At 42.6% G+C, this 16,151-nt stretch overlaps 1 protein-coding gene across 1 annotated transcript in view; it reads left to right on the top strand.

Annotated features, from left to right (window-relative positions):
* Window positions 1-9,871: 9,871 nt before the first annotated feature.
* The window catches only part of TDRD3 (tudor domain containing 3), a 58,847-nt gene continuing 52,567 nt past the window's right edge, over window positions 9,872-16,151 (top strand). Inside the window, exon 1 of the mRNA XM_087726815.1 lies at window positions 9,872-10,011. Within this exon, the coding sequence (XP_087582941.1) occupies window positions 9,968-10,011 (44 nt within the window). The 5' untranslated portion in view covers window positions 9,872-9,967. The remainder of the gene's footprint in view (window positions 10,012-16,151) is intronic.

Consider the following 16,151-nt stretch of genomic DNA (forward strand, 5'->3'; position numbering starts at 1 on the left):
AGTTTGTAGGATGCTCTTTTGACTGGTAGTTAAAAGAATCTTTCACTTATTTTTCCCTAAAGCAACAAGCTTATTTTAATAATAAATGATAAATCATTCCAGGTGCTTTTTCAGGAGGCGACCATCACCTGGATGACTGAGAATGTCTAGAGGCTTTTAGCTATGCAATTTAGGATGAGCCCCCTTGGAATGGTGTGGGAGGAGGAACCGATTTCCAGAGGAAAAAATTGCAGACTACAGGAATAATTACCATCACTCAGGTGACCCCCGAGGACACAGATAAACCTCCAAGTGCTTCAATGACCCTCTAAAAGGATGCAAATGACCAGCTGTCTGCAAGGAATATAAATCCTTCCATTTCCCCACCATCCAGTCAGAGTTGAAGAAGCTTCTGGGATGAGAAGTGAAATGTCTTCAAAGAGAAAGAAAGAAACCTCCAAGTGGCCTCAACGTCCCTCTAAAAGGATGCAAATGACCACTTGTCTGCAAGGAATATAAATCCTTCCATTTCCCCACCATCTAGTCAGAGCTGGAGAAGCTTCTTGGATGTGAAATGAAATGTGTTCAAAGAGAAAGAAAGAAACCTCCAAGTGGCCTCAACGTCCCTCTAAAAGGATGCAAATGACCAGCTGTCTGCAAGGAATATAAATCCTTCCATTTCCCTACCATCCAGTCAGAGTTGAAGAAGCTTCTTGGATGTGAAATGAAATGTCTTCGAAGAGAAAGAAAGAAACCTCCAAGTGGCCTCAACATCCCTCTAAAAGGATGGAAATGACCAGCTGTCTGCAAGGAATATAAACCCTTCCATTCCCTACTATCCAGTCAGAGCTGAAGAAGCTTCTGGGATGAGAAGCGAAACGTCTTCAAAGAAAAATCAGAAAGTCCAGTTGCCTCCTGGAAAAAAGCACCTTTGGGTCCCCGAATTTTATATGAACCCAATCATTACTTGAATGGAAACGTTCATATCTGATATGAAAAGGAAGGCAATAGAAAATATGAACATAGTACAAAAACAGGATGTAATTACTTACAGACAGCTTCTTACCCTAGAAAGAGGTGTACTACAACTAAAACTCTTGGATGAATTAAAAGAGGAAAAGGTAATCCAAACATGGTTTCAGTACGGGCAGCTACAGGCCCGTAGATCAAAAAATTGGCTGTAAAAATAGGACAAGCTGAATATATTAATAGATAGTAGAAATACACCGAAGGGAGGAGTAGAGGGATAGAAGAAAAAGGGGTAGAGAGGGTGAGAGGGAGGATGGGAGGGAGGGTGAGAAGGAAGGGAGGGAGTGTACTGGGAGAGAGGAGTGGTAGAGGGGGAGGGGAAGTAGGGTAGAAGGGAATGTTGGAGGGAAGATGGAAAGTTGGAGCGAAAGAAAGGGTGTATGGAGGGTCGAAGAGGTACATTGGGTTTCTATTTTTGGGGGTATTGTTGACAAGAGGAATGGCTGTGTTTATTGTTTAATGTTATATGGCCCCGGTTATGCATAGTATATATGTGACTGTACGAAATGAAAATGGAAAATAAAAACACATTTACAACTGTAAAAAAAAAAAAGGCTTTATGCAAGTCGAGGATAATTTACTCAAACAAATAAGAGATCAAAGCCCAATGCATATAAAGAGATTATATAATGTATTAATAGAGATGGACTCGGAAACTGAATTAGTTAAAGACGGTATGATAAAGTGGGCTCAATATATTGAAGAACCAATAATGTTGGATACATGGGAAAGGATCTGGGTAAGAAATGTAAAATTTACACAAGCCCAAAACTTGAGAGAAAACTTTCATAAGATGTTTTATAGATAGCATTTAGATCCCAACGTATGGGATCTATGTATCCGAATTTACAACCTAAATGCTGGAGATGTGATTCTTTGGATGCTACATATTTTCATATATAGTGGACTTGCAAAAAGGTTAAGGCATTCTGGATAAAAATATAGTGGGTTATGCAAAATGTTCTTAAAAAAAAAAGGATAAAGTTTACCCCTCAGTTATTTTTGTTAGGTATAATGACTGATTGTACAGCTGTAGAGATTCATTTGATTTTGCACTTGATAACTGCAGCTAGACTGTTGGTGGCGCAATACTGGAAGAAGGAAGATTTGCCTACTATCCAAGAATGGACATTGAAAGTCAAAAACCTAGCCGAGACGGCTAAAATATCTGCATATCTTAAGGACTATTCAAATGAGAGGTATAAACGAGACTGGGAAAAAAATGGATTGATTATACTCAAAATAAATATGGGACTAAAAGGAAGGGCCAGGATTTCATTTGTTCTTCACTTTATTTACAACCAAGTCTTAAGCACCGGTATCTAGCATTAAGTTCTCCTCGCCTGGAAGCGTATCTGAACTGTGTTTTCAAAACCTTAGTGCATTTGCCTAACTCACAGCAGGAAATATGTCTGACCACCTACATCTCTAACGTGACCACACTTGACAAATGCTTCAATGCCTGGAGCAACAAATAAAATCAGAGGCAAATCCTATTTTCACTTCTTAAATTAATTTTATGGCTTTCCTCGGCTTAACCTGTCAAAACCTGTCTTAGCGCGTTGACAAATATTCAGCAATTACACTTAAAAAACCGCATGTGGCAACTGTAGAAGAGATCTAAAATATTTCCGTGACACGCAGACACTGCCAAGCAAGTAGATTATAAATATTGTTCTCTTTCATGCAATCTCCGTGTGTGTATATAATTCAACCAGGACTTTTATTTCCTACGTTCGCCTTGTTGCTCTTCGGAAGTATCTGTTGTAAATTAAATTTCATTACTTGTTTAGAAAAGATGGTAAAACTTCAAGAATGTTGTCAAAAGTCTATAAAAAAAACAAGAGATGGTGAGTTAGAATCCTTTCTTAAGACATAAAGTCGTTGGCTGGTTGGCTTTGAGCTAATCAGACGTTGTCAGCCTAACGCACCTCAAAAGATTGTTCTTGTGGGGGGAAAAATAGGAGAATTATGTACGTTTGAAGCCTTGACTTACCATATTTTTCAGAGTATAAGATGCACCTTCCCCCCCTAAAAGAGGGTGAAAATTTGGGTGCGTCTTATACACCGAATATAGTCCTGCTCATCCTTTGGACTCTGCCTTCCAGCAATTTGTCTTCTTGCAGCAAACAGCCTCACTTTCAGCTTTCTATTGCGATTAGCACAAGCAGCTGAATGTTGATTGGATCGGATTCCCAACTATCAGCTGTTTCAGGTTTCAGGGATTGCCCTTGCCCATTGGTGCCTCTGCACACCCTGTTTTCAGCCTCTGCGTGCCCCATTTTCCACCCATTCCGATCCCCACCTCCCGGAATGGGCGGGGCACGCAGACGCCAAAAATGAGGTGCGCAGAAGCCGAAAATGGTTCACGGACAAATGCACGCCCGACAAATGTGCGCCGACAAAACCGCGCCGACAAAACCGCGCCCACAAAAAGTGCGCCATCCACAAACAACATAGTGGGACGCGAAAACGTTATAGCAATAGCAGTTAGACTTATATACCGCTTCATAGGGCTTTCAGCCCTCTCTAAGCGGTTTACAGAGTCAGCATATCGCCCCCACAATCCAGGTCCTCATTTTACCCACCTCGGAAGGATGGAAGGCTGAGTCAACTCTGAGCCGGTGAGATTTGAACCGCCGAACTGCAGATAACAGTCAGCTGAAGTGGCTGCAGTACAGCACTCTAACCACTGCGCCACCTCGGCTCTTATAACCCTAACCCTAACTGGTGCAGTCTTGTCGGCGCGGTTTTGTCGGCGCGCATTTGTCGGGTCACGGCTGAATATGGGGCGTGGTGAGGTGGAAAACAGGGCGCTCAGAGGCAGCAATCGGCTACGGCAATCCCTGCAGCCTGAAACAGGTGATCGGGAGGCCAATCCAACGAACAATCAGTTGCTTGTGCTAATTAGGCTGTGCTGAAATCGAAACATGCTGTTTGCTGCAAGGAGGCAAATTGCTGGGAGGCAGAGATAGATTTTATTTTTCTTGTCTTCCTCCGCAAAAGCTAGGTGTGTCTTATACTTGGGAGCATCTTATATTCCAAAAAATACGGTACTGATAAAAGGAATAAAGGGATTAAAAAAAACACCAAAATCTAACCTACTGTATAACACATCACACCCCAGGATTAATAGGATAAATTGGAACTTGGTTTTTATTCAAACTACTGAGTACCTTGTCAAAGGATTATTGTCATATAAACCCAGCCATTAGTTAATTCGGGAGGAGAAATGTGAGACAATTAAAGAGATCGGGCAAAAGGCCACCAAAATGCAAAATACTTTGTAATGTGCACATTTGGAAATAATGATTATGATTTTAGGTTTGACAAGCCCTGCCCCCCCCCCAAAATCAACCATTTTTCATCCAAACTAGCTTAAATCAATTAAGTCCCCCAATGAATCTGTTTCTCACAAAGGCTGCCTCGAATAAATCAATCCTTTTCAATTACCATTAATTTGCAAAGACTGCTGGGCAGAAAAAGTCTGTTTACCAATTGATTTTTGCGGGGACTCTCTTTTATAATGTGTCACAATTCACGTTTTGCTTGGTATTTCATAGGTAGATTCTCTGTCTCCTCCTCCTCCTCCTCCTCCTCTTCCTCCTCCTCTTCTTTTCTTCTTCCTCCTCCTCCTCCTTCTCCTCTTCTCTTTCTTTCTCCTCCTTCTCTTCCTTTTCCCCCTCCTCTTCTTCTTTCCTTTTTCTTCTTCTTCCTCCTCCCCCTCTTCCTCCTCCTCCTCCTCCTCCTCCTCCTCCTCCTCTTCTTCTTCTTCTTCTTCTTCTTCTTCTTCTTCTTCTTCTTCTTCTTCTTCTTCCTCCTCCTCCTCCTCCTCCTCCCCTCTTTCTTCCTCCTCCTTCTCTTCCTTTTCCTCCTCCTCTACTTCTTCCCTTCTTCTTCTTCTTCTTCCTCTTTCTCCTCCTCTTCCTCCTCCTCTCCCTTTTTCTTAAGCAGAAATGTTTGCTGGTTGAAAAAAAAAAACACCAACCTATTGGTAAGGGAAGAAATGCCGGAAAAATACAGTGAAGATCTAGAGTGAGCAAGAATAAATAGAAAGACATTTTAAAGAAAGAAATACTTGCCTACTTGTTTCCGTCACAGCTTGTTTCTCAGAATTTTAGAAAATGTCATTCAGTGACATCTCTTGGAGGTGAACAGACATTTTAATAACACTCTAATGGCAAAAGTTATTTGAGGTGAGAGAAAGACTATTAAACCTGGGGAAAATCCTGATTAAGTAGAGATCAGATTTAATCAAAAAGCTGAAACAAGAAAGAATGCTATAGAGAATGCAAATGTCGATGGAGATTCTCCGTCATCCAGGTCATGGTTGTCCCAAAGCTGCTTTTTCAAGAAGCAACTGGACACTTTCAGGTTTTTTTCATTGAAGATGCTTCACTTCCCATCCAAGAAATTTTAGAGCTGAAGACGCTTTTTGGATGAGAAGCGAAACATCTTCAAAGAAGAAATGAAATATTTTAGGAAATATTAAAAATGCAGGATATTATATTTCCCTGGGTGAGAAATAGAGAAACATGGTTTTTAGGCAGGAAACAGACTCACTCTTAATATCCCCCCCCCCGTAAATGGACCATAAAGTCCTGAGCCAGCCTACTCTACATAACAAAGATCTACCCCCTTCAGACAGAGCCATTTCATTGCTCTTCATTGCACCACCCAGGAAGTTTCAACCAAACTTAGCACACAGACAATCTACAAAGCTAGCTATGACCTCTGACAGCAACCAATCAGGATATTCTTCCTGTGCCCCAGGATGTTCAAAGCCCACATAGAGCATAAAACCCAGGGACTCTCAGCATCTCTTCCCTTTTCACCCAGGAGCTCCAAGGCATGTAGCAATAGCAATAGCAGTTAGACTTATATACCGCTTCATAGGGCTTTCAGCCCTCTCTAAGCGGTTTACAGAGTCAGCATATCGCCCCCACAGTCTGGGTCCTCATTTCACCCACCTCGGAAGGATGGAAGGCTGAGTCAACCCTGAGCCAGTGAGATTTGAACAGCCGAACTGCAGAACTGCAGTCAGCTGAAGTAGCCTGCAGTGCTGCATTTAACCACTGCGCCACCTTGACCCACCCACCATTAAACCATCTTTCCAAACAGCCTCCATGCTGACTCTTGTAATATTTGGCATGTTCTTTGCTTCAGCTGATATTTTCAGAGGTTTCTTTTAAAATAAAATAAAATTCTACACACCATTATTATAATAGGCACAATCACTTATTCCACTTAATATCAAAATTATTAACAAAAATGACCCCAAGCGCTAATTCTCTCTGCTCTCTGCTCATTGAGGCACACATTTTTATTAATATGCATTTGACATGTTTAATTAAAAATAAGACCTAAATAAACAGAAGAGTGACTGTATATAACCCTTGATATCGACCTGATACCCTTTCAGATTCAGCTTCCCTAATTTCCATTTTAAAAAAATCAAAGAGAAAAAAATCAGACGAAAAATCTTTTGTGCTTTAACTCAAAATATCGTATGAGAGGCACAAGCAGTGTAAGCTTGGTGGTTCTGCTTATTAAATAGAAAACTAGGAAAAAAAATACTTTTAAAAGCACACTTAAAAAAAATAATCGATGGACGGGGCCAGCATCAAGGCAATCCGAGAGCTCCGAGGGGGAAGAGGGAATGGAGCTATCAGAGGGGGTTGGACTGGATGACCTCCAAGGTCCCTTCCAACTCTGTTAACCTGTTCAAAAAAACCCAAACAACTAGATATGAATCAAATAAGTAAACGAAGGAGTCGGACACTTTTATTCAGTTGCAAAATATATGTGCCGGGAGCGAGGCATTAGCCCTTTGAATGCGCAAGCAGTGACTTTGCTCCGCTCTGCTGGGGCTCCCATCTTTCCTGGCGGGTGTGCGCCGTCACCTATGGACTGCCGAGAACCTCCTTTTGAAGCCACAGGTGGCCTTCAAAAAGACACCATCGCTTCAGTACTTTGAGGAGAATATGTTTCGCCCCTACTGGGCTTTGCAAATTGCAGCTTTTGAAAAAAGCTCTTTGCACAAGTCTCAGGCAATCAGGCCTCAGATATATTATTTAGTCTGTATTCCACCGCTTTCCTATGAGTCATTAAGGGATATATATATATATGTGTGTGTGTGTGTGTGTGTGTGTGTGTGTGTGTGTGTCTGTGTCTGTCTGTCTGTTGCGGTATCTGAGCAGCTAAATATAGCAATAGCAATAGCAGTTAGACTTATATACTGCTTCATAGGGCTTTCAGCCCTCTCTAAGCGGTTTACAGAGTCAGCATATCGCCCCCAACAACAATCCGGGTCCTCATTTTACCCACCTCGGAAGGATGGAAGGCTGAGTCAACCCTGAGCCGGTGAGATTTGAACAGCCGAACTACAGAACTACAGTCAGCTGAAGTAGCCTGCAGTGCTGCATTTAACCACTGCGCCACCTCGGCTCCTCTCCATGTATGGAGAACTTTTTTTCAATATTTATTCCTAATTCCTAATCAAGTTTCTCTGACCAGAACACATGCATTAAATCTGTCCCGAAACAGAGACCCTCTCAAAAAAGAAACCACAAGATAGTGATGAAAGAAATGTCCTTCTGGGTTCGGCTCCAAGTGGGGAAAAAGACACTGGAGACATGGAGGCTGCTTGGAAAGATGGTTTATTGTTGGATAGCGCCACATGGCTTGAGTCCTGAACAGAAAAGGTGATCACAGGCTTCTATGTTGGTGGAGAAGAAGAGAAGGGCTGAGGGAGGGGCTTGCTAGGCTTTTTATAACCTGTTCAGTCCCACCTCTCTGTTTCCTGTTCCTGTGTAAGAAATGTATTCTGTTGTCAGACTCCCATAGGGCCATGCAGGGGCAACTCTCTAGGCTGTGTTTTGAATCCAGGTTTGGTTGAGTTCTCAGATGCCATGTGGCGAGTTGGGGCCAATATTATCATGCTTTAATCCCATTCCCCCTGGAGCTGAAGTGGAGAAGTCTTTATTATGTAAAGTGGACTAGCTTGGCCTTCTTAATGGCCCATTGACAAAGTGGGGATGGGCAGGAAGCTACAGGCAGCTATTCTGCCTTTTAAAACATGTTTCTTTCTTTTCACATCCAGAGAAATCTTCTGCCTTTTCAATATTTCCTAGGATATTTCATTTTTCTGGGAGAGGGCTGGGTGATAACTTCCCACAATAGTAAGGAAGGGAGGAGAACACCCTGGGGGAAAGTACCAGGATAATAAAAATGGACACTGTGAAGAAAAGATACCACAACCATAAAAACAGGAAAAAGGAAAAGAAGAAATTAGGAGAAAGGGGGAGAAGGGGGAGCTGAACCCAGAAGGACATTTCTTCCAACAGGTTGATTGTTCTTGCTGTCAGAGAAAAATTCTCCTTATTTCCAGGTTGAATCTCTCCTTGATCAGTTTCCATCCATTATTCCTTGTCCTGCTTCCAGGTTCCTTGGAAAAATAGCTTGACCCCCCTCCTCTCTTTGACAGCCCCTCAAATATTGGAAGATGCTATCATGTCTCTCCTGGTCCTTCTCTTCCCTAGACTACCTATGCCCAGTTCATGCAATCGTTCACCGTATATTTTAGCCTCTAGTCCCCTAATCATCCTGGTTGCTCTTCTCTGCATTTTTGCCAGAGTCACATTGGAAACATGGAGGCTGCTTGGAAAGACGGTTTAATGGTGTACAGGACCAAATGGCTTGAGCTCTTGAATAGAAAAGGAGGATCAGATGCTTCCAGATGTTGGGTGAAGAAGAAGAAGAAAAAAAGAGAAGGGGCTTGCTGAGAGTCCCTGAGTTTTTTTTATACTTTCTGTTCGGCCCCATCTCTCTGTTTCCTGTTCCCGTGTAAGAAATGAATTCTGATTGGTTGTCAGACTCCCATAGGGCCATGCAGGGGCAACTTCTAGGCTGTGTTTTGAGTCCAGGTTTGGTTGAGCGTTGCTTCTTCCCAGGTGCCTTGTAGTGAGATGGCTAAAGGGCGGAATACTATCATGCCTTAATCCCATAGCCCTGGAGCTGAATGGGGGAGCTCTTTGTTATGTAGAGTAGACTCACTTAGGCCTTTTAATGGCCCATTGACAAAGGTGGGGGCTATTAAGAGTGAGTCTGCTTCCTGCCTAAAACATGTTTCTGATCCAGGGTATGTAATATTGTGCCTTTTCAATATTTCCCAGGATATTTCATTTTTCTAGGAGAGGGCTGGGTTTTTACCTTCCTACAGTCCTGTGTTGGATCTTAGGTGAGGGGCTGCTTGTTCTAATCCTATCATTCTGCTTTTCTTAGCTGTCAAACTTCCCTACAACGAGATTCGAAAGAAGTGGGGTTAAAAAAAAAACCCTATATGCAACAAATAGTGGGGAAAAAATAACTAGATAGAACCATCAAAAAAGCCTGATTTCAAGGTTTTTCCTGCGGACCTAGCAGGACCCAGTTCTGCTTGCTTTTTCCACTATTTTCTGGGTCCCCAGAAAAAAATAACCAGCCTTTTTTTTTTTTTAGATGGTTCTGGTTGATTTTCCCACGTATTCGCTGCTTGCAGGATTCTCTTGCATGCTCTTCAATGCAAGATTCAGGATTCTCTCCGCAGGCTATTCCATGCTGCAAGAACAGGCGCCGTTCCGCCTGGATCCGCCAGGGGCACCCGCGCTCCAGGCTCGCCCGCCCACCCGCGCCGCCAGATAAAGGAGACTCTCTGGGCTCCGGGCGGAAGTCGGAAAAAACTGAGGCGGCGCGCTTGCGCGCACAGGCTGGCGTCGGACTTCCGGCAGCCTGAGCGAGGCCGAGGGGGGCAGGGGCTCTCCCTCACCCTCCCCACACTCTTTTTTTAAAAAAAATAAGTAACTTGCCGAGGAGAGAAAACGCTTTCCGGATTGACCCTCTCCGGCTGCCGTGCCTCGGTTTTCCTGCGCGGGGAGGGGAGGGAGGAGCGGGAGGCGGCGGCGGCGGCGGCGGCAGCGCCATGGCTGACGCGGCGGCGGCCGCGACCCTTTCCGAGTCCGGCTGGTAAGTTACCCGAGGCCGAAAGGCCTCCGTGGCCGATTGGGGAGGCTGTCGGACGGACGGTTCGCTCTCCGGACGGCCGGTGCCTTGGTTCCGTGGTCGCGAGGGCCGCTGCTCGCTGGGGAGTGAGGGGGGGGGCGAGCGGGAGGTCAGCGAAGCTAAGCAGGGTCGGCCCTGGCCCGTCCTTGGATGGGCGACCGCTATGAAAGGCCGCCTCCCTCCCTGAGGGTGAGAGTGTGTTGTGTTTTTATACACACAAAACCCTCCCAAACAATGTGTGTTGTGCTTCTGGGCCGTTTCTGATTTCTCCCATTAGTTGCATCCCAGAAAGCCTTGCAGTGGAACATGGGCGGCAAGAGGCCATCAGTTGCATCCTGGGGATGGGGAAGGGAGACCACGGGGAGATACCAGGGAGGAAGAAGACAGGACAGGATAATAAAATATAATGGCAGAGCCAAATGTGTGTTAACGTGGGTTGAGCTCTTTCAAATTGTGTTGCATTTAAAATATAATATAACATAGCCAAATGCTTATTAATGTGGGTCTCACCCTTTCCAGTTGTGTTGCATTTTAATATAACATATAATAATACAATATAGCCAACTGTGTGTTAATGTGTGTTGAGTTTTATAAAATATACTAGAGCCAAATGCATGTTAATGGGGGTTGCGCTCTTTCAAATTGTGTTGCATCTAATATAATATAAAATATAATATAGCCAAATGTTTGTTAATGTGGGCCTCACCCTTTCCAGTTGTGTTGCATTTTAATGTAACATATAATAATATGATATAGCCAAATGTGTGTTAATGTGTGTTGTGTTTTATAAACTATACTAGAGCCAAATGCCTGTTAATGAGGGTTGCGCTCTTTCAAATTGTGTTGCATTTAATATAATATAAAATATAATATAATGTAGCCAAATGCTTGTTAATGTGGGTGGCATCCTTTCCAGTTGTGTTGTATTGTATTTTAATATAACATATAATAATATGATATAACCAAGTGTTAATGTGTGTTGTGTTTTATATAATATACTAGAGTCAAGTGCACATTAATGTGTGTTGCATATTTCCAGTTGTGTTGCATATAGTAATATAAATATAATATAATTAATACAATATAATACAATACAATAATATACTAGAGCCAAATGCATGTTAGTGTGGGTTGCACTCTTTTAAATTGTGTTGCATATACTATAATATAATAAATATAATGTACTAGAGCCAAATGGTTGTTAATGTTGGTCGCACCCTTTCCACTTCTGTTGCATTTTAATGCAAATATAATATAGCCAAATGCATGTTAATGTGTGTTGTGCTCTTTCCAGTTGTGTTGCATTTTCTATAATATAATCTAATAGGAGCCAAATACACATTGATGCATGTTGCACCCTTTCAGGTTGGGTTGTTTTTTTTTTAGAAGTTTATTTATATGCTGCCCTTTTCCCTGGGGGGACTCAGGGCGGCTTACAACTCGAAAAGGGGGGGGGGAAACAAACATTTAACACGTAGGACAATACGTCATTAAAAAACACAACATTCATACCATTCGGGTGGGTTACAGTCTTTAGCCCCAGGCCTGACGGGATAGCCAGGTTTTGAGGGCTTTGCGGAAGGTCTGGAGGGTGGTGAGGGTACGAATCTCCACGGGGAGATCGTTCCATAGGGTCGGAGCTGCCACCGAGAAGGCCTCCGCGTGGTTGCCAGTCGACATTGACCGGCAGATGGGACTCGGAGGAGGCCTAATCTATGGGATCTAATAGGTCGAGTGGAGGTGATTGGCAGTAGGCGGTCTCTCAAGTACCCAGATCCACTACCATTGGGTTGCATTTTTATATAATATAATGATAGAGTCAAACGTATGTGGATGCATGTTGCACCCTTTCCATTTGCGTTGCATTTTCTATAACACAATAACTGAGCCAAATGCAGGTTGATGCATGTTGCACCCTTTCAGGTTGGGTTGCATTTTTATATAATATAATAATAAGCCAAAATGCATGTTGATGTGTGTTGCACCCTTTCCATTTGTGTGGTGATTTCAATTTCAGAGCCCCCGGTGCTACGCATTTTTAACAGCGTTGTGAATGTTAACCTCTTTTTCCCAAATGGCTTTTGATTTACGGGTGAGGATTTGCGATAATGGAGCCAAACTGGAGGCCCTGATGCGCCAGGCCTGCATCCAACCTCTGGGACTCACCAAATTGCGAAAAGCTTTCAGGATGTATTTAAACGGCTACGCAAACTGAAAGCTTTCAACCAAATGCATCTCTTCCTGGGATGGCAAGGAAGGGAGCGGCCCTCCTAGGAAAAGTGATACGGCTTTCAGTGATGGAGAAAACACATATATTGACTTGGGTGTCTTTGAAAATGCATATGTGTGTATGTGTGTGTGTGTGTATGCTCCAACTCTCAGCTGCACATCCTTGTACTATAATTCTTGTGATTTCTATATCCTTGCAATTTATATCCTATTAGCCATGGCATTAACTTAAAGTGAATGTAGATTTAAATGGCATCCACACAACGCCACAATAATGTTGCTTAGACAACTTATGGCTGGACTTAATGCTCACCTGTTGAGGATTCTGATTAGATATATTTTAATTAGCTTTGTTTTTGATGTGGTCTCGAAATTGTAGATTACTTTGATGGGGAACAACTCTTTGAAATACCTTCCAATACCTTTTTCTGCATGAAATTGCTGTAATTTCACTCTTTGTAACTTGCTAGACTTCATACTGACTCCAATCCTTTCTTGTAGGAAAGGCTCCAGATGTGCTTGATGGATAGAATTAATAAGAAGATTAGCCACTAAGATAATAGTTTCTGAATACTATGGGCTGGCTGATTGCAGGGTATAAATCCCTTCCATTCCCCACCATTAGTTAGTACGGAGGAAACTGAGAAGCAAAACGTCTTTAAAAAAATAATAACAAAAGCCTAGTGGCCTTTAAAATGAAAACATTTTTGGGACAACCATGACCAGGATACATGAGAACCTTGATAGACGTTGTTGTTGTTGTTAGTTGCGAGGTTGTGTCCAACCCATCACGACCCCATGGACAACGTTCCTCCAGGCCTTCCTGTCCTCTACCATCCTCCAGAGTCTATTTAAGCTCACGCCTACTGCTTCAGTGACTCCATCCAGCCACCGCATTCTCTGCCGTCCCTTTCTTCTTTTGCCCTCAATCTTTCCCAGCATGAGGCTCTTCTCCAGTGAGTCCTTCCTTCTCATTAGGTGGCCAAAGTACTTGAGTTTCCTCTTCAGGATCTGGCCTTCTAAAGAGCAGTCAGGGTTGATCTCTAGGACTGACTGGTTGGATGGCCTTGAAGTCCAAGGGACTCGCAGGGGTCTTCTCCAGCACCATCGTTCAAAGGCCTCCATTCTTTGGTACTCAGCCTTCCTTATGGTCCAACTTTCACAGCCATCCATTGCAACTGGGAAAACCATAGCCTTGACTTTAAGCACTTTTGTTGGCAGAGGGATGTCTCTGCTTTTTAGTACGCTGTCTAGATCTGCCATAGCTTTCCTCTGCAGGAGCAAGCGTCTTTTAATTTCTTGGCTGCCGTCCCCATCTGCGGTGATCTTGGAGCCCAAGACAGATGTTAGACACAGCCATCTTTCCTAGCAATGGATTAAAATGTAATCCGTTTGATCAGGAGTTATTGGTGAGAATGAAGGTGGAATTGGTTTTTTAAGGGGTCTGTCTCATTTGACTAGGGTTGTGTTATCTATAAAATTTAAAAGCTTGACCAGAAATTCAGATTGTAATAAGTATTCATTTATTGAATCTTTTGAGGGGGCAGAACCCAAAACTTCTGTTGATAAGCAAGACAGTTGTTCAGGGAGTTTTCTTCATTTTGTGACCATTCTTGCTGCAGTTGTTCACTGAATCCTCCACAGTTGTTACGTTAGTTAACACGGTTGTTAGGGCTTTCCCTTTGTACTTTGCTTGTCGGAATGTCACAAAAGGGGATCACATGACACGGTCATAAATACGAGTCAGTTGCCAAGTGTCTGAATTTTGATCCTGAGACCAGGGGAGGCCGCAGTGGTCGGAAGCGTGAAGAACACTTTTTTTTCAGTGGTGTGCTTTCGAACGGTCACTTACAATGAGTTGTAAATTGGGGACTGTGTAGAGAGTGTCTGGCTAAGTAGTATATATAAATGCCTCCCTGGACAAGAAATAGACGTCTTACTCATCTCCTTGGTGTTTCTTTTTTTGATCCCTGCATGGACCAAGAATAGAGTCGGGAATGTGGGATCCTTAACTCTCTCTCTCTCTCTCTGGCCTTGGTTATTTTCTTGCAGGCATTTCATTACCAAACTAGGGAACATCATCAGTGCTACAAGGAAGTTGGAGAAAATTGGGAATATTAGAATGTGATGCCATTCTTCTTCAGTGGTCACTTTATATCAATATTACTGAATATATGTTGTTCAACTATAGCAGTGATAGGCTTGTCAGGGCTGCTCTCCGGAAAAGGCAAAACGTCTGGGTTCTAGCATCCATGCACGCCCAACTATCAGCTAGCTGGCGCTCATGTGCAGGACGGTTTTCAGTATTGCTGCATGTGAGAAATGATCGCGCTCCAGAAAAGCTGAACTTCTAGCAGGGATGCGCGCCCAACCATCAGTTGGCCGGCGCGCTCGCGTGAGGCGGTGTTCAGCATTGCCATGCGCGAGAAGCAATTGTCTCCAGAAATCTGAACTTCTGGGTTCTGTGGGTGCATGCTTGCCTGACAATCAGCTGGGCTGTTTTTGGCAGTGTCGCGTGCACGAAAACAGCTGATTGTCGTGCACGAATGCATGCCAGAAACCCAGAGGACAAACAGGCAAGGCCATGTGTGCTAGGCAACATGGCTCTCGCATGCCACTTTGGGCACGCGTGCCATACGTTTGCCATCACGGAACTGTAGGGTTGTTGAGTTTCTGAATGGTGTTTAGAGAATCCCCCAAAACCCCAATAATTGATTTATCAGGCTTATTTACTGCTTTACTTATAATTGACTCTAAGCAGGATCAGTGTCACTTATATTTGATTAGATCTACCTAAGATTTTCCCAGGTGTTGGGTTGCCAAAGGAAAAAAGGCTGGGAAAGTTTCAATTGATGACACCTTAGGTAGGAAAAAATGAAGTTAATGGGTGGAGGTGGAGATAAAGAAAATAAGAAAGTAAAATAAGATTTAGTTGTAGAAGATTAAGTTGTAGAAGAAGCTTTGGGATCAGAAAAAAAAATGAAAAAGAAAAAAAAAACGAGGAAGACTGTATTTAAGAAAGAAAATTGTTAGTCTAGAAGAGAAATCTCTCTCTACTATTTTTATTATTTGGCTGGGTTGATCCTACATGCTAAAGTCCTAAATCCGTTAGCACAACAATTGCTGTTTTTCTCTCATAACACGCTCCGTCCAGACAAATAAGCTTTTATTCAGCTTGATTAATAAGCTTATATTCAGCTTGATTCGTACATGCCAAGATCATGATTGGAATCCTACCACGATCAACAAACTACATAATGCTATTTTAACCTAAATTAGTATGTGATAAAAACCATCTCACAAATAGCCAATCAGTGAAAGTTTCACTCATTGAAAAAAAATTGACATATTTCTATATCTGTAATAATGGTCATATTTAAATGTATTGTTGACCTGCACTTATAACATTAATGGAAATTGGTGGTGAGATGTATTTGGTATTTTCTATGACTGCCGTTTTTTTTTCCTTTGCATTTATAATCTAGCTTGATAGAAGAATCATTAAGTTATTGAAACCTTGAACACTTGTTTTATGGGCCCATTAAAACTATTGCTTTCCTGTAGAAAATGATTTTTGTTCCTTTTAAGTGTCCTCCCCATATGCCATCATAACAGTGAATGCCAAGTAAAAAGAGTAAACTTAATGTAATTACATTTCTCTGTCTCTCTCCCTGAAGTGGTGAAATTGTTACTTTGAGGACAACTGTGTTTCTGTCTGTCAATACATTGGTTTTGTGTTCCTCGAAATTGTCTTATTCCATATAAGATGCAATTTATCCAAAGCAAACAGAATTTGTTTACTGCTTTTACTTGTGTTCTAAGAATTCCAATGCTTTCTTATAATGGAGAGAAAGACTAATGATATCATTCTTCCA

This window comes from Thamnophis sirtalis, unplaced genomic scaffold, assembly GCF_051295495.1.
Source record: "Thamnophis sirtalis isolate CommonGarterSnake01/CBP01778 unplaced genomic scaffold, rThaSir2_p1.2 scaffold_12, whole genome shotgun sequence".
Classification (NCBI taxonomy): Eukaryota; Metazoa; Chordata; class Lepidosauria; order Squamata; family Natricidae; genus Thamnophis; species Thamnophis sirtalis.